At 41.1% G+C, this 20,681-nt stretch overlaps 7 protein-coding genes across 7 annotated transcripts; 5 read left to right on the plus strand and 2 right to left on the minus strand.

Annotated features, from left to right (window-relative positions):
- Positions 1-1,238: 1,238 nt before the first annotated feature.
- EAE98_008593 (uncharacterized protein) lies at positions 1,239-4,599 on the minus strand (the record flags this gene model as incomplete). Its single annotated transcript, XM_038956216.1, has 10 exons — positions 1,239-1,470; positions 1,558-1,760; positions 1,828-1,864; positions 1,918-2,029; positions 2,201-2,261; positions 2,326-2,437; positions 2,490-2,674; positions 2,724-2,909; positions 3,518-4,113; positions 4,179-4,599. 10 exons carry the CDS (start codon positions 4,597-4,599, stop codon positions 1,239-1,241), a joined length of 2,145 nt encoding a protein of 714 aa, XP_038807297.1.
- A 1,427-nt stretch (positions 4,600-6,026) lies between these two features.
- On the plus strand, positions 6,027-7,823 carry EAE98_008594 (uncharacterized protein). The gene is made up of 2 exons (XM_038956217.1): positions 6,027-6,428; positions 6,483-7,823. The coding sequence occupies exons 1-2, from the start codon at positions 6,084-6,086 to the stop codon at positions 7,200-7,202; spliced, it is 1,065 nt and encodes a 354-aa protein (XP_038807298.1). The 5' UTR covers positions 6,027-6,083; the 3' UTR covers positions 7,203-7,823.
- A 1,864-nt stretch (positions 7,824-9,687) lies between these two features.
- EAE98_008595 (uncharacterized protein) lies at positions 9,688-10,074 on the plus strand (the record flags this gene model as incomplete). The annotated part of the gene is made up of 3 exons (XM_038956218.1): positions 9,688-9,702; positions 9,815-9,998; positions 10,058-10,074. 3 exons carry the CDS (start codon positions 9,688-9,690, stop codon positions 10,072-10,074), a joined length of 216 nt encoding a protein of 71 aa, XP_038807299.1.
- A 193-nt stretch (positions 10,075-10,267) lies between these two features.
- Positions 10,268-11,677, plus strand: EAE98_008596 (uncharacterized protein). The gene is made up of 2 exons (XM_038956219.1): positions 10,268-11,213; positions 11,287-11,677. The coding sequence occupies exons 1-2, from the start codon at positions 10,709-10,711 to the stop codon at positions 11,508-11,510; spliced, it is 729 nt and encodes a 242-aa protein (XP_038807300.1). The 5' UTR covers positions 10,268-10,708; the 3' UTR covers positions 11,511-11,677.
- A 714-nt stretch (positions 11,678-12,391) lies between these two features.
- On the plus strand, positions 12,392-12,604 carry EAE98_008597 (uncharacterized protein; the record flags this gene model as incomplete). The annotated part of the gene is made up of 1 exon (XM_038956220.1): positions 12,392-12,604. The coding sequence occupies one exon, from the start codon at positions 12,392-12,394 to the stop codon at positions 12,602-12,604; it is 213 nt and encodes a 70-aa protein (XP_038807301.1).
- A 510-nt stretch (positions 12,605-13,114) lies between these two features.
- EAE98_008598 (uncharacterized protein) lies at positions 13,115-14,130 on the plus strand (the record flags this gene model as incomplete). The annotated part of the gene is made up of 2 exons (XM_038956221.1): positions 13,115-13,584; positions 13,674-14,130. The coding sequence occupies 2 exons, from the start codon at positions 13,115-13,117 to the stop codon at positions 14,128-14,130; spliced, it is 927 nt and encodes a 308-aa protein (XP_038807302.1).
- A 3,538-nt stretch (positions 14,131-17,668) lies between these two features.
- Positions 17,669-18,992, minus strand: EAE98_008599 (uncharacterized protein; the record flags this gene model as incomplete). Its single annotated transcript, XM_038956222.1, has 4 exons — positions 17,669-18,307; positions 18,370-18,745; positions 18,799-18,848; positions 18,900-18,992. 4 exons carry the CDS (start codon positions 18,990-18,992, stop codon positions 17,669-17,671), a joined length of 1,158 nt encoding a protein of 385 aa, XP_038807303.1.
- Positions 18,993-20,681: the final 1,689 nt, after the last annotated feature.

Genomic DNA, 20,681 nt, shown 5'->3' on the forward strand with positions numbered 1-20,681 from the left:
TAGAACTTCATCAGAAAAAGCAATCTTATCAATTCTGGAATGATTAATCTATTAATGGATCAATCCTTATGTCGAAATCTAGTTTTCGAGAAGTGATTTTTAGATGAAATGTTTATAACGAAAATAGAAAATAAAAATAATCATTTTGATAACTTTGTATATATTCACTAGGACAAGTTATTTTTATTGAAATACAGAAAAATCTCTCTATAAGAATCCCCTCTATAAAGGATAACCTCTTTATAAGAATATATTTTTCAGAGCTAAAAAAGGCCTATATTCTTAAAACCCTTCTATTAGTATATTCTTATATTTTTCGATTTCAGGATTACATATATTCTTATTGAGTCAATAGAATTATTGGAATTAGTTATCATATGACAAATATATTAGGGTTTTAAAGCGATTTAATTAAAGGTCAAAAAATATTACGAAAATGTTACGAAAATAGTCCGATCGGAATCAAGCAAAAAGAAATTACTACTATATCAGGATTAAGAGGAACCTCTATATTAGGATACCTCTATATATCCTTTAAAAAGACTACAAAAACCGGTATCCTTATAGAGAGGTTTTGCTGTACCTCCATCAGGTAGTTGGAGTTCTTCATGTAAATTCTAGAAGTATAATTCGATGGGTTTATGCCTAAAAATCAAAGAACATGCACGTTCGCTTCTCTAATGCATGCGTTTTACAAGACTTACGCCGTCAATCATCGCATGTTACACCAAGCAGATAGATGAATTTTACCCTGTAATTAGCAATCACTCAATCCTACTTCCCTACTGTCTCTAGGAAATTTCACACATCTGTCTTGGCAACTGTGCATCTATTTTGACTGATTCTACATGACACAATCTCGATTCCTGTGTTGTTCTCATCAGGCATCATACTGGTTAAAAATTTCTCCGCATTGTCTTTAAGTCAGGGGCCTGCCTTCATGTTAAAATCATCGTGAACAGTACCCTACCGACACGTTTCATAGCACCCTGAACCCCAGCGAGTGTGGATGTCACTGTCCACAGATCTGCATATTGGACTGCGTGCTTATCATAGGGAGCAATATCCATGAGGTGCCAATACCCAACCGCACGTGGTACACCGCAGTCGGAACTAAGACCCTCAGCCCATAACGCCAGCGCAGGCTATGGGAAGGTATCCGCAGCTGTGAATACCACCTTAGGATTGACTTACGGCAGGTCCAATAGGAAAATCATCGCATCGGAAGATTGACTTAATTAAGGGTATTCGCTGTAATACCAGGGGCGCTTCGATCCATACACATTACCCGGGAAAACCATGGGTACGGGGATAGACCCATCAAAAGCCTCCATAGTCGGCATGCCCGATTTAGGGACAGCGGCCGGTGCATTCAGATCGGTGAGGGAGCCGGAGAACAAAACACCGCATTCCCAATTGCTGCAATTCAACTTGGGCTCCTTCGTTACTCTGTCCTTTACCATACGGCCCCTTTAATTGGTAAGGTTAGCTATTTTTCTGCCCGAGCAGCACACCGCAATAAATAGAAAAAGTATTTTGTGAAAACGGAACACTTGCCATGCACTTTCCGAGAGGTTTGCGCTTCCAACGTATGCCCATGCAATGGGTTGTGGACTTTTTTGACTTTTCTGGGATCTTACGAATAACATTTTGTTGTGCATCAATAATCCCTTTCTGCGACTTTGACAATCGCGCATGAGGTCCCTTGGAAAAGCACTTGCATTGTACCATTTTGATCGAAAGCAAATCGTGCCAGCAGCCTGTACATCGTAAAGTTAATGACCTTTTGGACCTCTTATCCTGGTAACCATGATGGACTCTTCTTACATTTGTGCCACCCTTGCTTTCTTTGACGGTTTGTTCGCTGTAAATGGAGATTTAACAACCAATTCTGACGTACAAGGTTGAATAACTTACCTGGGAAAATACACGCGAAACCTGCGCCCAATTTCTTCTGAAAGCTGAGTCTCCATCTTGCACCTTGCGGGCTTCTCTGTTCTCCACTTGTATTCCTTGAACCCATTATCGCCTAGTACAATAATTCAGTCCCGTTTATCGGCAAGAAGCGACAAGAATGGGTGCTCGTATTAAGGACCCACTTCATCCCAGCGGATGCCATTATCCGCGTGATAAGGCAGGTAATAAATTAAAGTCTGGGGAAAGTTCGGAAATGATGCAGATGTCAGAATAGCATGCTTACCCTGTGCTGCCAAATACATTGTTCGGAGAAATCGGTCATCAAGATTTCCCATGGACGATGTCTGTTGACGTTAGTGTCCGCCTCCGACAGCAGCCTCATATTTTGTTGAATGGGTGTGAGCTTACTACGTATTCAATCTCCAAGGGGTGGTCGGTATGCAGACCCAGGCTCCTCACACAATTACCTAACCCCGGATAGCCGGTTCTTTGTAATTCCATGCCAAAATGGGAACCTCCTCTGACTATTGTTAAATGTAATCAAGTGAAGGGGGGTTACGGAAAGAACAAACATCGAATGTGCGAATGCTAAATGTTTCGTATTAGAGAAATCAAACCTTCTGAGACTTTCAATCGTCCGAGGTGCCAGAGTCATCGCATGAAGATAGTACAGTAAATCCTGTGCAAATGGTGTTAACTGGTCATCAGAAGCTCTCTCGCCATTGGGTAACCTTGGGAGATCGATCAAGAACACGACCTGGCCATCTTTCATCAGTCCAATCCCGATATCAAAGGTAGGCGCTCACATTTTCCAAAATGCCACCACTCTCCCCCCAATCATATGGGGTCAAATTTGCCGAGGGTATGACCAGTCGTAAATGCGTAGGGTGTGCCAGGATTTGAAGTTTTGAGTGCATGATATTGACATTGCCTTCCATCGGAGGAAAGCAAAATCGATAAGTCTCCGGTGCCAATGACCTGAAGTTCATTTTCTATAAGATGTCAGCGAAAAGTTTCATTTGAAGTGCAGTGCATGGTTTCCATCCCCCAAAGTTCGATAGTAGAGAAGCAAAAGCCGGAACAGACGCCGATGGTCTTGATACTGGATCACAGTTTCCAAAGGTCTTGACTGTAGCTTAGATCTGAAAACTTTTGCTATTTGTAAAGCCACGAACTTCATAAATTGATATCATAATCAAGCTTCAAGTTCGATGCATCCAATGATTCCACCGTATAGAGCGAGTTCATTGTTCCGTTGCAGTTAAATCCCTGAAATTCTTGAGACATGCCGTCGACTTCCAAACTATCGTAAAGAAGTCCAAATATACATCTGGTAAATCTCTTGGAGAGCCAGATAATTTTGATCAGCCATATGAGTCGGAACCGGCCTCTTTTGATGCCTGGGGAAGCTCTGTTGCTTCTGTCTACTGAAGTAATCTTTTCCAGCCTCGGTTCGTTGTACCCAAAGGATCTATGGACCACTCGAGCACATCGATACTATTGTCCTGGAAAGAAAGAGAAAGATGATATAGATAGACCGCGAACTAGAACAGAGGTATTTTCCTGTATGAAACTGCAAGATCAAGAAAATCCTACTTACTTCAGCTTCAGTCTTTGCTTGCAAGACCCAGATGACTTTGGTAGAAGGTTGAATCTTCGATCTGATCCAATCAGAATCTATCTGAAAAGCCCCTAGAACAGCATGTTCAAGGGTTGAACTCTGAAGAACCTCTTCAATTTTGATGTCATCCTTCCGGGGGAACCCTTGCGCCCAGGTCTTTTTAACAATCCCGAGAGGAAATTGAATGCCGGTACCTGATATGTCACCTTCTGATATGGGACGTTTGGATAGCTTTCCTGGCATGGTTGAAGCTTGAATGTCGGTCTCGGAATTTGGCTCTGTGAGGCTTGATGATTGATCGAGTGCGTTGTCTAGTCCTTTGTCGGTGGAGTCTCGAGTTGTAGACTCCACCTTCCTACCTTTGACTGTCATTTGATGGGATATGGGTTCCGACCGAGAGACTTTCGGTTGGCGGCGATCATTTAGTGAGTTTGTTGGCGACGAAACCGAAGCCTTTCTTTTCTTGGAAGTGGCATCTGGCTCTTTGCTTCTTTGTTGAATTCTTGCTAAGCGTTCTTCCTCTATTTGTTTACGAGTCAGGCCATTGAATAACGTGTTGCTTGGCTGGCTGGATACTACAAGTGAAGTCAGTATCAAAATCATAGGATACGCATTTTTAGGATGTGAGATCGACACTCACCTTGAGAAGTGGTACTGGATTCAGCATCAGTGCATGTGTTGAGAACAGGATTAGTTCTTGGAAATTTGAAATGTGTTGCGACTGGCGCATCAAGGTCATCGTCATCTTCATCTTCATCTGAATTGGTGAGATCGACAGCCTTCTTCTCATGGATTGGGGCCGACGATAAGGTTTCCCTCAAAGAAAGAGCAATAGCTCTTTTCAAGTCTTCGTCGCTTTCGGAGTCGAACATAGTTGGTGGACTCTTTGAGGGAGCAATAGCTTTCTTTAAGTCTTCGTCTTTTTTTGAGTCAGACATGGTTGTTGGACTTGTAGTGAGATCGACAACATTCTTCTCACGGATTGGAACCGGCGATAACGTTTCTCCCAAAGAGAGAGCAATAGCTTTCTTTAAGTCTTCGTCATTTTCTGAGTCGGACATGGTCGTTCTACTTTTAGATGTGGTTGTAGAGATCGGTTGTAAAGACGCACTTTGGACAAACGGGTTATGAAGTATCTTTGTACGGATAGCTGCTTTACCTGCCGTTGACAATAATAGCGAGTTTGTCAGTATCAGAAAGGTTTCTGGTCGCTTATAGCAACGAGCAGATACACGAGGAAAGTGTGAATATATCAGGCAACGAGGCATGAAAGGTACAGTGAGAAAAGTGTGGCAATATAGAAGATTTCACTAATAATTATCTCATATTCCAAATGTCTAGACTTATGGTAACATTGGCAAATACCTTCAGAGTTTTGAGATGAAAGATACAGACTGTCGATGACCCTTGACTGATTTTATTTCGTTGATTTTCTTTTCTCAGCACAAAGGTAAGATGTAGAGAAGAAGTGTAGAGGAGTTGAAAAGTTAGAGAAGGTAAGAAGTAGTCGAGTTTCATACTCAACGCTACTCCTTCTTATTAGTAGGTAATCCTTGCTATTGATATTCATCTGTGGATATAAATTGGATAAAGAGTACTAGGTATATTATTAAAGTAGCTAGTTATCCGTTAGCTGGGTGAGTTCTTATACGGGCTCGAACGGATCACCAGATTAGTCTCTCCGACTGACTACTCCGACTGAGAAATCTCCGTCGGCAGTTGGTCTCTCGAATCTCTCTTGACATCTTTCGAATCAATTGAATGATAAACCGACAACAAATGAAACATACGGATTTGAGATGGTCAAAAGATTTGTTAGCTTTCCTTACTTGACAGAAGATCAATTGATACGACACCACTCGAACATCCAATATGGTAGGCATGGTGTTCATCCAATGTCAAATTTATCATTGTGTCGGCTCAAACATTCAGATACCGAGCGTTATCCGGATATTCAAAGTATATTGAGATACAACAGCCCTACTCAGCCTTATTCCATTAATTAAGCTCGATCAACATGCACCTCATTCAAACACTCTAATAGACTTTCGATGCCTACCTAGTAACCTCAAAGGATCCCAAATAGGCAAGTGTGTCGAGGTAGGTACGAGGTAGTCTCTCGCCTGTCGAAAAAACAAGGACACCGAAAATATACACTCATTTCAAAACTCGATATCAATTCAGACCATCATTGTTTCTGCTTGGAAGTTGATCAAGTATCTTTGCTAGCTTCGAATCTATCATGAGATCTATATATATTATTTATATTTTGAACACAAATTGATATCATTATGAAGTATCAAAGTACATCAAAATACAAATGTTATCAATGGATAGCTCTCTTTGGAGGATTTAGTGTCCCGAGTCCTCCGTCCTACTATCACGTGACTATCTCGGCCCGTGGGTTGAATGCGGATCAGTGCGCGGAGATAAGGATTTCAGCGAGGTTAGATAAGACATTTATTCCAGAAGTATTACGATGATGGCAATATTATTGCCTGGGTGTTCTTTGCCTTTTCTTTTGGACAAGTATTAACACGTCTTTATGTCATTACGTTTATTTGGTAGGCCAATTTGGCGTACATCTTCTCTTCGTTATACTTTGCGCAGTTCTCGGTACATTTCTCAAACTCACAAATCTCCGCCATTTCCTACCATACCAAAATGCCCCTCACCAACATGTTCTTGCGCAGAGAACCCCGAGATGCCAGAAGGCTTCGAGATAGACCATTCGAAGCCACTCAATGGAACAATGGCCGCATATGCTGAACAAGTCCTGATATGCACGGGGAAGCCAGATTGGCCTTCTCGTATCGAGGAAGAAAATTCCGGGGATAATCTCGCTGCGGACATTAAGGAGTTGATGGGCCGCGGCGGAATGTATAGTGATGTATGATCACCTTTCCTTCAGTTGAACTACCATTAACATTGTTCTATTTATTAGCCTTACAACAACGTTGCTGTTACAAATTCATCCTTTCCTTCTACCGTTGCCTCACATCGACCCGAAATCATAACGACTTCTGCCTATATAGTCCCATCCTTCAAATATATACCTTTTCTCCCGCGAGTATCGTTCGATTCTGTTCAAGCTTTGGTGAAAGGATATTTACTTCCTACGAAACTACATCCCGCACACGATAACCTATCTCCGATACATAAAGACCGCTTGCTGCGAAGTAAAGAACAGGCAGATTTTCTACCCGCCGTGAAAGACGTGAAAGATACATTAGTATTGATCTGCGGACACGGAGGACGAGATGTCAGATGTGGAATTCTAGCTCCAATCTTGCAAACTGAATTTGAAAGAGCCCTATCAGCGAAAGATGTACAGGTCTTGCACGGTGCGGTGGAAGTAGGTGACGGGAGCTCTACAGAACGATTAGAAGGGCCAATCGAAGCAGTTGGAAATACTGCAAGAATCGGGTCTATAAGTCATATTGGAGGACATAAGTTTGCTGGGAACGTTATATTGTATATTCCACCTCATACAAAGACGAAAGATGGTGAAGCTCATCCATTAGCCGGGTGTGGGATCTGGTATGGGAGAGTAGAACCAAAACACGTAGAAGGGATTGTGCAGGCGACATTATTAGAAGGGAAGGTCGTAGAAGAGTTGTTCCGCGGTGGCATTAAACAAGGTGGTGAAATCTTGAGGATATAAACTTCTCTAATTCCAATGGGAGCCAAATGTAACAACACAGTGTGAAGTGACCCTGTCGACGGAGTGGTAAGGCATTGACCCAAACATTGTCGAAGATAGACAATGGACTGCAACAACAAGAATTGGATTCAGAAAATATCTCCACGGTGGGAAAAGTTCCAAGGCATAATTGAAATCATTGCAACGGAGAGCTGTAAAGTCTCAACCTGGAGAGGCGGCCCAGGGAGGCAAAGTGTCCACATGCTGATCGTATTACCAAGCCCGATACAATGCGCGGAAATCACTCATGCATTGGCTGTGCGTGGCGACGAAGGTGAAATGTTTCCGGTGTGATATTCATCGTGAAGATCGAATTTTTAGAGCCTGCAAGAAAATCATCGTGTCGAGGTTTTTACTGCAAGTTTTGGCATGATGGAGGGAGGGAGGGCCTCCTTGTTAGGCTAAATTTTGTGGTTATATGGTTATGGTTATACGGTGGAATGTGTGGTGATATAGTTTGAATGTTGGATTTGTATTAGACAATGAGATTCTTAATATAAAAGAATAGAAGGGCTTTAAAGTAATATAAATACTAAATATAAAGAGATTAATATTCGTATATAGTAATGAATTATAGTGATTTATAATGAATATAGTTTAAATATTATGTTCATATTAGACATTGAGCTCTTTGACATGAATGGTAGAAGGGTAGAAGGGTTTTAAGATAATATAAGTGTCAGATATGAATATTTATGGTTTTACTAAAAGTTTTAATATCATGAAGGCTTCTTTGGAGAATCTAATCGGATCTATTAGTGGCGGCGCTTATCGTCTCTACTCTATTTGCCCGCTTTACGAAAGCAAGCGGTGTCTTTGGAGAATCCAATCGATTCTATTAGTCGACGGCGCTTGTCGCCTCCTCACTCTCCTTATTCGTTTTACGAAAGCAGATGGCTTCTTTGGAGAATCTATTCGTATCTACTGGTATGGAGGCACATGTATATTGATGGCGGCTCTTGTTATCTCTCTCTCTCTGCTCTATTTGCCTCTTTTCCGAGAGCGGTATCTTTTTGGAAAATTCAATCGGGTTTATTAATCAAAGAACAATGAGTATTCGTTACATCAAAGATCCTGTATGAATACAATGCTCGAACCACATCGCCATGTATCAACGTATCATCACCATATCACCATATCACTATATATGACGATAACCCAATACTATATACATCAATCTCTTCATATCTGGATTTAATATTGTTTTAGAGCCCTTTTTCAAATCCCTTTTACATCAAATATCTCATTGTCTAATATGAATATAACATTTGAACCATATCACCATGTAACTCAATACATAACCTACCATATGTATCTATCCCTTCATATCTAGTACTCACATTGTTTTAAAGCTTTTCTACCCTCTTCTACCCTCTTCTATATCAAAGATCTCATTGTCTGATATGAATACAACATCTGTACCATATTATCATACATCACCGTACAATAATTTAGCCTAGATAGAAGACCACATCGAGAGAATCACATGATAATATAAGTACGCAATGCATTGCAGGTCAGAAAGAATCTTGGAAAAAAATGGCGATCGAGATCGATCATCGAGAACAAGCATCGGTATCGGGTTTTTGGAACATATGGAAAAGAACAGCATGGAATTTGTAATTTCCATTCCACCATTTTATTGATTTTCATGAACACGAGATCAAGCAAAAGTGGAGTGAACTTTTGCATAGAGCAGTCTAGAAACCACTTAGCATGAGTTGCCCCTCTCAAAAAGCAAGTATTTTGTGCTTCCCATGCACATCAAATTCTAGAATCAGTATTCGTATCGTTGTATGAGAACTGCTTTGATACAGCCTGTGAACCTATTAGCCACTCATGGCGGGGGATCGCCTTTCCGAACCGAAGGTATCCGCACCGCGCATAGCTTTCCCCTCAACTTGGTTTGGGAAAAAGTTGGTCAAGCCACATTATGGTGACACTTGTATCGTTTATGGCTTAGCTTCATAGAGACCCCTGAATGGCTCAACCACACCCATGGTCCATTACCTACTTTAATTGATACAGGCAACGTCTCCGAGCTACGTACTATGTAATGAGGCTTGTGTTTTGCAAATCTTGATTGGCTCAAATCAAAAAGCTCCTACGTCATTGTAAACAATGGAAGCTCAGCTGTTGTAGCAGATGGAGCTTGAGCTCTTTCTTCCCAAGTCAGAAGGTGAATCAACTCTCCCTTTGTCTGCTAGTTGGAAACAACTGCCAACCAAGCAGATTCCAAGTATGACGTACTAGAGCTATCCAGGTAAGGAGTGAATTCGGTCTTAGCTTCCTTTTGGAGAAAGAGACCAGAATATAAACCTCATCTTCTCCCCAAATTTTCGATTTCTTCTCCATCAACTTTACAACTCACAACTCTACACTACAACTTCAACAATACAAACAACTTCAAACCAAACCTTTAAATCAACACTTCAAACCTTTCAAAATGGAGACCGTCAAGGCAAGTCTACCCTTTTTACAGTCCATCTTCTCTTCCCAAACTTCCACAACATCTTACATATACAACTCAACCATCTTTTCTCTATCTTCTTAACCCTCTAACATCATTTTAGAACGCCGCCAACTACGTCGCAGAGACCGTTCAAGGTGCCACTGCCACCACCTCCAAGGAGGCCAACAAGCAAGTCGCCAAGGATAGCGATGCTAGCCTTTCCACCCGCGCCAGCGCCGGTATCGATGCTGTTAAGGACAAGGCTGATGAGTCTGGACACAACACCAAGGCTGATGTCCACAAGGGTACGTTTCAGTTTTCTCACCTTTGAACGTTTATAGACATGTACTAATGGTTTCTACAGAGGCTGCCAAGCACTAAATTCCTCAATTTGACGGATTTTACTCTCTGCATTCTATCATAATGACTTTGGCGTATGGGATGGATGGGAGGATTCCTGGGGAGGTGATGAGCCTGAAACTCATGTACTAGTGGTCTCAATACCCTCATAATAACGATGCTTTTATGACACTCAACCAAATTTGTCTTCTATGTTGCATTTGTTACGTGAATCTAAGCTCCCATTGTCGGCCGGTTCAAGCCAAAATCCGAACCACATTTCAGCCAATTGAGCAACTATTGTTTCATTATCGTTCTACTATCGTTCTACTATCGTTCTACTAAATGACCAAAAAAGCTGGTCACTACAGATTCTGACCTGCGGGATTCGCTTCTCCACCCGATCATTGGGGGGATATTCTGATGATGTCATATCGTGGGGAGCTTTTGCTCCGACCACGTCTACGGATTAAAGTTCTCCGCGTTCCGTAAAGTTGTGAAAATTGTCAAAGCTTCATCTTCAGCTGGAGCTTTCAAACTTTTGGACCGACAGTTGGATCAAATTGTCCATTGACTTCAATTGTCTTTCCCTGCACAATTACAGGCTCTCTCCCCAAATCTTGATAGATCGGTGAGTTGGATTTGAGTCAATCAATTTTTACACTCTCTATCTACCATGTCTTCCATAATGGAGCATATCGACCAAACCACTATCCTCTCTCTCCTCGGCGTCGTCGCAATTCTTCTATCCTCCTACATCCTCTCTATCCGAGTTCTCGCGCCCACTACCCCCTCCTCCCTTCGTATCCTCTTCATTTGGCACTTCTTCGATTTCCTCATCCACACCATCTTCGAGGGTTCCTTCCTGTACAACTGTTTTTTCTCTCGCGCCCCCTTCGATTCATCAATTGCTCATCCAGTTGCTCTATCTAATTTCTTGGGTACAAGCGAATATGTATATGGAGCACAATATGCGGATAATTGGGCGAGTAAATTGTGGATGGTTTATGCGCAAGCGGATCGAAGATGGGCGGGTGCAGATTTGACAGTGGTTAGTTTGGAGTTGTTGACTGTGCTTGGGGCTGGACCCTTGGCACTTTGGATTTGTTGGGGGATTGTGAGGAAGGATTGGAGAGTTAATTTTTGGATGGTGGTGCTTGCTACGGGGGAATTGTATGGTGGTATGTACATGGGGTTCTTCTCTGACAATCCAATGATAGGAAATTATATGCTAACTCTGTATGTGAATAACAGGTTTCATGACATTTGCACCAGAATGGTTAATCGGCTGTAAGAATTTGGATACGAGTAACTTTATGTTCAAATGGGTTTACTTGGTATTCTTCAATACGTTGTGGGTTTTCTTACCTCTATATGCAATGTATGTGGCATTCTATGATATTGGTAATGCGATGCAGTTGAGGAATAGCGTTATCAACGCAAAGGTAGAGATGATGAAGCGAGAGAAGAAGAATTGAGGTCGAAAGGGGGTGTCTAGCATGAGAGGAGGAGATAGCATGAAGTCAGGTGGATGGGAGACATCTTGGGCTCGTTAGGATACCTGGATTTGGGAGCCATTTAAGCCATATAATACATTCTAAGACCATATATTGTATCTAGAAGAATAATATAACATTTATTTCAATGTCGGTATCTAACCTCGGAACTGGAGTCTCAATCTACACACTAGGTACCTACTAGGCGGTATCTATTAAGTAGTTTGGAATTTCTATGGAGGGTATATAATTTCCAATGTAACAATGTTATGGAAATAAAAGGGTTACGGCTAATATTCAATGAGCCAAAATACAGCAAAACAGCAACAAGAGTTCAACTCGTTACAGTTTATAGTCTGCACCCAGGTATGCAAATGTCATATAATTCTATGAGTGGTGTACCAGTGTACAAGTGTACAAGTATACCTCGGTAGGTAATTATTGAGTTGTAGATGTCATGGAAGTGCTCAGATCTTCCAAGGAATAAGGGCTTCGGTTGACCCTACGCTACCTGTTTCCATGTCTCTTTAGTTGAATTCCCGAGGTTTATGAACATAGGTACTTGTATGAACTTCTACCAAGTACCTACTTAAAGGTCATCGGCGATCAGATCTCATCTGGAGATTCTAAGAGAACTCCCTCGATAGTGGCTGTGCTAGCATTTCACGTGACTAATTAAGAAAGAACCTGTTTTCAAATTGTGGCTTAGCTTAGCTAGCTTATTCTTTCCGCCACTGACGAATCACCAATCTTGGATGTGATCCCTTGATCCCTTGATCCCTTGATCCTAACACCTTTGGCAATGACGTCAACAAGGTCTCGATCAATGTTCCCAAGCATTTGGAAGACAAAACGTTACAATCATGACATTCGTTAAAAAAGATTCTAATGACCAAAAACGACGAATTGAAGACGAATTGAAGACGGATACCAAGTCTTTGCAATTGGAAAGGTCCTTGAATATCACTTCTGAAATCTTGATGTTCTCAAATACTTTCACCGGAATCGGTACATCCCGTGAAACGGCACAAGATCTTCCATTTCGTCCTCTGGTGCGAATAAAGGAACAGCTCTAGATCTTGTGTTAGAGTATTCTCCAGAGTAGTTTCAAAAGTAGCTACTTCCTATTCCTACTTGATGCAAATGATCTCGGCCGTTATCGTTTTGGCGGCAATTGAGAACAGCCACCAAAGTTACTCAATCCTGCATCGACGAGCGAAGACTCACATAAACAAAGAAAAGTGAAGGCACGTGAAGAAAGCAGAGGACCGAGCAAAACAACCAAACTGCAAAACAAAGAAATCTTATACGAAGACGAGGCTTTCTAGGTGAAGGTTACAACACCATCTACTTATCATCATTGGTTCCCGCTGCCGAGTGGTTCGATTTATAGTTTATGATCAACCGGCTCCATTTGACGACATCATACGCAGATCTTCATAAAGTCATCCCTCACTTCATATTCTCGAAACTCCATATTTAATATCTTTATTGTCCTCAATTTTCTTCTTTTTATCTGATCTGATATTTTTCCATCTACCCCTTCATATACCCAAAAAGGAACATAAACCTTTATATATTTCATCATGAGAGGCGGCGGCGTAGCACTCAAAGCCCTTCAATGGTTCCTTCGCGGCGTGGAATTCTGCTGCTCGGTTATCATTCTTGGAATCTTTGCCTATTTCCTCGCCAAACTCTCTACCAATAAGCTTCCTATCGCTACCTACATCAAAGCCGTCGAAGGTATTTCGGGTTCAGGTGCATTATACACAGTTCTTGGACTCAGTCTTCTCTGTTGTGTCGCCGGTTTGATGTTCTTTTCCATCATCGCTATCATTCTCGATTTCTGCTTCACCGGCGCATTTATCTATGTAGCTTATGCTACCAGACATGGTAGATCATGTTCCGGATACGTGTATACACCTTTGGGCAATGGAATCGCTGCCACGAATCAAAGACTTTCCGGAGTGGGCGCCTTGAGAAATACATCTCTGCCTAGTTTGTCCGATAGCTGTAGATTGAATACAGCTTGTTTTGCCGTTTCAATTGTCGCTGCGTAAGTGCACCGTCTATCTTTATTCCTTCATTTCATGTGCAGAGGATCAATCGAGAAAATATAAGAAATCACACTGACATCGATATTAGTGTTTTCTTCTTTATTTCACTCTTTGTCGAATTAGCTCTCATCAAGCACCACAAAAAAGAAAAGGCATTCGGTCCATCTCCCAACAATGGCTATACTGCCGGAACCCGTGGAAGATTCTGGCCAAAACGTCAACGAGTCCACGATGGTGAATACATGGCTGGAGGAGTTGTCTCAGAAAAGCCCGACGCATTACCCATCCACTCTACTCCTAATGATGTGAGAACCTCGAATGCTACGGATGCAACCATGGTGGCACGAACTCACGAAGGTTATGGTTCACAAACAGGATATGGACATCCTCCTGTATCCCCAGTCGTTGGTACCCATGGTCATCAGGTCAACGGTGTGGACTATGGTACTGGTCCGACAATGTATGCACCACCTCATGCAACAGAAATGCCAGCTGAGGGGTACAGAGGAACTCATCAATATCAAAATTCCAATGGTACTTTCTAGGTACCGGCGGAGCGATATTCTGATGCAGGAGATGGGGGAGGGATGAAAAAGAGTCAGGCAAGGACCTGCACAACTCATTGCAATTTGGCAGATTATGTTTCTCCAAAGTTGACAAAAATGTATATATGTTTGTAACGATACCACGATATTTTAATGCGTAATACTTAAGTTTCTCATCAATAACATTGGTCTTCAATATTCTCAGTTGCAACTGATTTCCTTTGCTCCTCGCTTGTGCTTTATTATTCTATCTATTGTGGTAGTGATAATATCTCATCTGACTTTTGTCAGTTGTACTTTTTTCATTCCACATCATCTCATCTATCCATTTTGTTCATCTACAGTCTACACCATTTGAAGCTTCCAATCCCTTCCAAACATCTGGGATACTGAGTGAGTTCACAAGATACGAATTATCTAATTCGTTTCGAATATTTCTACTACCTAGTCATTCTACCTTTCTTATTCGATATCGCATACTCGGTAACAAAATCTAAATGCTATCATGCATAATTCCTGAATAATTGGGTTATATATATCTACTATTTCTATTTCCATTTCCCATTTCCCATTTCCTATTTCCCACTCTGAATAGGTAACCTACTTACTTGCTACCTTGCTACCTTGCTACCACATCCTCCCTTTTATATCCCCATCTATCCATCCATTTATTCATCCATTTATTCATTTATTTATTCATCTATCTATTTATTTATTTATCTATTTATTTATCTATTTATTTATCTATTTATTTATCTATTTATTCATCTATTTATTTATCTATTTATTCATCTATTTATTCATCTATTTATTCATCTATTTATTCATCTATTTATTTATCTATTTATTTATTCATTTATTTATCTATCTATCCATCTATCTACCTATTCATTCATTCATCCACCTACTCATATACTCACTATATCTCACCCCTATATCTCTATAAACAAATATAAATAAATATTACTTCATCTCCATCTCCATCTCCATCGCAACCCTAAATTCCACGCTATACACCCGACTAAAGCATCGAGATTAATTATTTTATTAATAATAAACAGACAGACATAATTATATTGAGATATTATAGATATATACTTTAGTATATGATTTACGATATTAAATATGAAATAGAAGTTCTGGCGATATATAGTATTGGTTATGTTTCTTATTCTTATATAGTATAGTATAATCTCTTAGATTGTAGTTATATTTATAGTATTTATTTAGGATTTAGAAGTTTAGAAATTTAGAAGTTTAGAAATTTAGAAATTTAGAAATTTAGAAATTTAGAAATTTAGAAATTTAGAAATTTAGAAATTTAGAAATTTAGAAATTTAGAAATTTAGAAATTTAGAAATTTATAATGAGGTTATATTGAGTGATTATATTGACTTGGGTATGTTGAGGCGGGGTATGTGGAATGGGATAAGGTAGAGTATCCCCTAGACTACCAACTAGCGGCCTCTACGTAGGAGAAAAAACAGGCCGGAATTGACCACTATGTTGGTACGTGCGCCCTCACCAAAACAACGCGTAGAGAGCATTGGTCAAATCCGGCCTGTTTTTTCTCCTACGTAGAGGCGGCGCCGTGTGTAGTCCGTGCACTGAGCAAGAACATCAATAACCTTATAAATAGTATTATATATAAAAGTTTTAATATTATATTTGAAGTTTAGAATTTATTGAAAAAATAATAATAAATATATTAATTATATCTCCAAGGTTTTTTATTATGAAATAATGATTCTAAGATTTTATAAATATTATTATATTTTATTTTTGGGAATAGAAGATATTTGTAGGTAATTTCTATATGATTTATATTTAAATATATATATCAAATCAAAAATTTAATATTTATTAAAAAAAGAAAGAGTAAATAAAAGATTATATAAAGATTTTCAAAGTATATTATTTGTTTTTATTAAAATTGTAAGTGTTGAACTATTATTATAGAAAAACGTATCAAAATGATAAGAATTCTCAAAATCCTGATGTTCTAATTGGTCAGTAAGTGTATATTAAGCGACGGCGCTGCTAGTTGGCAGTCTAGGGGATAAGGTAGAGAGAAGAAGTACAGGTGGTATTTGAGTTTTGTGGTGTATATTCTTTCTCCTCATTGCAGGATTTTTATCTAGTTGAAAATCTTCCTGTGCTCCCCCCAAATCAGATCATATTATATTATATACTCCCTCACAACAGAACAAACAATCTCAAACACATCCCAAATTTCCACTCCTTACTCTCTACTCTCTACTCTCTACTCTCTATTCTCTACTCTCTACTCTCTACCCTCTACCCTCTACTCTCTACTCTCTACTCTCTACTCTCTACTCTCTACTCTCTACTCTCTACTCTCTACTCTCTACTCTCTACTCTCTACTCTCTACTCTCTACTCTCTACTCTCTACTCTCTACTCTCTACTCTCTACTCTACTCTACTCTCTACTCCCCCTATCTACCAACCCCTCAAAAATGAGACGCGAATCTCAACCCCCTAAACAAAAATACATATCTGCGCGAACCACCCGATCAGCCGCACAGAAAAAGTCAGCAGCGCAATGGAGAGTCTGGTAAGAAAAGTTACTGCGAGGGAAAAAGTAAATGTGAAGATAAAGCATCTAGATGAAGATGCACATCCTATCAATAGCGTAATCAATAGGAGGAGTGAGAGAGATACGAAGAAGACCTCGGTGACTACGGCTGTTATGAAGGGATGATGATGATGATATGATACGGGTACTTACTTGTTGAGAGAGAGAGCTTGCTGAAGCCTGGATGAGTATTGGAAGGAGCGGGCGGATGAAGTAATGAGTAATGAGAGAGGGAAGGATGGATTGATAGAATGCAATATCATTTGGGTATATGATTATAGTGATACAGTAATACAATAATATAGTTATCCAATATTTTCTTCATTCATTCGAGATCGACAACCCCAAACTCTAGAGTTGTGTTTCTCGGGGAAAAAAACCGCACCATGAATGTCCATAGACAACAGACTCGAAGCGCGAATGATAATTGTTTTGGATTCGTTGCTAGGCCCCTTTTCAACCAAGCCAGACGTGTTGAGACCGCCCCATATCACTTAGCCTGATTATCCTATTATAGGATAAGCGAGGCCAACTTAAAGTACCTACCTACCTAGACCAAGTTGGAAGCTTTACATCTCTCAGGAGAGTAATTAACGAGGCGAAGACAGGTGTCAAACCTAGATTTCTGGTAATCACAAAATTGAGAGTATGATTGAACTTTAGCAGAGCACCTTTATACAGGGAGAAAAAAAAATGCAATAATTTGAACACGCACGACCGACGATATAATAGTATAGTAACAAGATAGATTTTAAGATAAAAGTTTTAGATATGTACAACTAAAATTATGTCCAAGAAAGAACTTCGAATATGTACAGCGAGAAGTTCCAACCATAGTATGTACAAGATAAGTTGTATATTCAAGAATGGGCCCGTTTCAAAAGGCGAAAGAGAGCGGAAGTAATGGGCTTCACGAGCCAAAGAGTTCAAGAACCCTCTCTTTAGAGCTTGCCAATACCGGCATGGGCCTTGACATAAGCGGGGACGGAAGCAGCAGCAATCGCAGCAGGAACATAGCCACTTTCCTTGGTCTTGATGGTGGCCAAGAAGGCGGTGGTACCGTAACCTGGAAGGGCTCCCGAGCTTGAAACTGCATTTGCGACACAAGCACGGCCGAGGTATGCGGTGCAAGATGATTCGGTTCCAGAAGCGGTGGTGAAGATGGAGCCTCCAGCTGAGGAAGAAGCAGCTGTGATAGGAGTTGTGACAGATTGGAAGTAGTTGCCCTCCAACAAGACTGCAGCGCCAACACCGATATCGAAATCATGGCCTGCGACATTGTAGAAGTAGTTGTTGACGGCGTGCATGGTGATAGCATCGCCGGAGCTTCCACCGACCTTGGGAGCTCTGCCAGAGCAGTGATGAATGTAGTTGTTTGCGAGAGTAACGTAGTCGGCGGCACCATAGAAGAGCATTGTCCAATAGTGTTGGCCGTTGCAAGTGGCGGACCAGGAAGTTTGACCATCGAATTCATTGTTGGAGATTGTGAGTCTACCGGCTGCATTGTATCCAGTGACAAGCATTTGTCTACCGATGAGAGAGAATTTACAGTGATCGATCCAGATCAAGTCTGTGCCAACCTAAAGATAATAGTTAGTATGTTGGCTTTGCAACCTCCCTTCCCCCGAGAAGCAAAACATACCAATGTGATAGCATCACCACCCCAGATCAATGAAGGGTTAAGGTTGGTAATATGAACGTTTTGAATAATGATGTTGGAAACACCAGAGAGATAGAGTCCCCGACCAATGATAACACCCGCGCTGCCTACACCAACAATACTCTTGTTGCTCTTGACCTGGATTGGTGTGGTACCAGCGTTATCATATTTGACCGTAGTTGCGGGAGCAGATCCACACCAACCATTTGCATTGATGGCATTTTGTCCACTAGATCCGCAGGTATTGCTAGTTGGTACGCATCCAGTTGCAGTGGTAGTTCCCAAAGTACCGCGGAAATCAAATGTCTTGGTGATAAGAATGACTCGTGGCGATGAGTCTGTAAGGTAAGAGACCAATCTAAGAAAGAAAATCAGTTGAGGCTTCTATGTCAAGTGTACATTTCGACTCACTCGGCAGTTGTAGTAGGTGTGACAGGGCTAGCACTTCCACCACCAGTCACCTAAACGAGGTTAGTATGCAAGAAAGGAACAGTACACCAATGAATACTAACTCCGTGAGCAGCACCTGAAGCTGATCCGGTAACGCCTGCGCCATGAGCGAAAGGCAACAGCGCGGCTGTAAACCAAAACAAGAGAGAATGCATGATTGTGCTAAGAGTGATATTATGGAATGTTGACTTGACAATCTAGGAATTGGTTGCAATGTTTTGTGTTTAGATTTCGTTATCTGGAGGAACATCTCTTTATATATTGTTGATCCTTCTGCCCCGCATTAACAGATGAAATGGAGCTTCCTCCTATTCCAGAATATCGTAGCACCAGGAAACTGACGATGCCTGGTGGATAATATTTGCCGTTAATCTTCCATATTGAAATGCAGGACCGTCTGTACGCCGGATGTTAATGAATTAGGAATCTGACAGTCAGGGCTAAGTAAGCCTATACTTCAACGGTGCTCGGCGCCCTGGTGGACCCTGTAAATATTGGCATTGAGTTCCTCGCTGGTGGTTCCTGGAGCGTATAATGAAGGCAAAGTGACCGACGTCTTATGCCTGCATGCCACAAGCGCCAACTACACCGGATCAAGCCCCCAATACAGAGTGCCAAGGTGATGCCAAGATATGGGTTCGGCACTATGTGGTAGCGGGAAAATCTCTTGTATGATGGAAAATTCCAAACCTCCGCCGAGATATGTGAGAGGAGTTATCTCTAGACTGAATGAAGGACAAAAGCTTGCGCACCAATGATATGGGCATTGGTGTTGGGGATAGAGGACCCTGAGTACGTACAATATCTTCAACAAATTGCCTAAATAGAAATTCAACACGTCAATGTACATGCGTGAAGATCACTTGACCTCTTTGGAAGGAAAATGGAAATGTGGTTGGTACATCACCGTCCTCTTTAGAACAATACAAATATAGAAATCTACACGACCCAAATTGGTAAAGAAGAGTGTACTAGAACAGTCGGCTTAGGCTTCATAGAAAAAAAACTAAAATCCGGGCCATAAACCATTGCAAGTATAATAAATTCCAGTGGAATATACCGACAATAAATTGTTTTGTTTGCCGTGTATGTTCCCCAGATATGCAGATAGAAAATCTCCGATCGGTACCGACGCTGTACTACAGCACATGCACCGCCATACATGTATTGTTATCTGACAGCGTGGGATTGAACCTTGAGTGGGATTGAACCTTGAGTGGGGGAAGGGAAGGATGGCAAGTTGCCAAGATGGAATAATTACCGATTGTGCAGAGAAAGGTAAGCATCGTGACCTATAGTGGCGCAGCTATTGCTTCAGATAAATCATCACGGAGAGTCTGTACAACGATGGGAATGCCACCGTCTTGGGATTTCGAGGCCGGTTCTCCCGAGTATGGTTGCTTTAACGGGAGAGAAGTATTGAGCACCCGGGATTTGCTCTCCGAATACGATACTTGACAGCGTTTAACCGACAGACAGAGGACTGTGTTGTTGGCATACTCGTCGAAAAGGTCAACAACCCCTTGGTTACTCTCGGGTCATGAGGCCAAGTCGAGGTCGAAATTACACATGGTTTCATGCGAGGTAATTCCAGAAACATCGTAAGTCATTTTCTTGGAATCTCATGCATCTCATTCGACAAGCTAATTGTATGATGCTAGAATAGTCTTAGAAAGGGTTTCTCCCGCTGATGGTCGAAGTTTTGGAAAGTATGAATGAAGTCCTCCGTTCAACAAGGTGACTAATTTAAAGCACTACAAGCCCGAGGTAATATCGACAAAAATGGGGGAGGAAATATTCAAAGTGAAAGCAAGATGTTTCCGTCCATAATCTTATACTTCGTA

This window comes from Botrytis deweyae (assembly GCF_014898535.1).
Source record: "Botrytis deweyae strain B1 chromosome Unknown BDEW_023, whole genome shotgun sequence".
NCBI classification, from domain to species: Eukaryota; Fungi; Ascomycota; class Leotiomycetes; order Helotiales; family Sclerotiniaceae; genus Botrytis; species Botrytis deweyae.

Coding starts and splice junctions, on each gene's coding strand:
- EAE98_008594 (XM_038956217.1), top strand. CDS start 6,084: ATGTCATTACGTTTATTTGGTAGGCCAATTTGGCGTACATCTTCTCTT. Junction 6,429..6,482: donor GCGGCGGAATGTATAGTGAT/GTATGATCACCT, acceptor TCTATTTATTAG/CCTTACAACAACGTTGCTGT.
- EAE98_008596 (XM_038956219.1), top strand. CDS start 10,709: ATGTCTTCCATAATGGAGCATATCGACCAAACCACTATCCTCTCTCTC. Junction 11,214..11,286: donor TACGGGGGAATTGTATGGTG/GTATGTACATGG, acceptor TGTGAATAACAG/GTTTCATGACATTTGCACCA.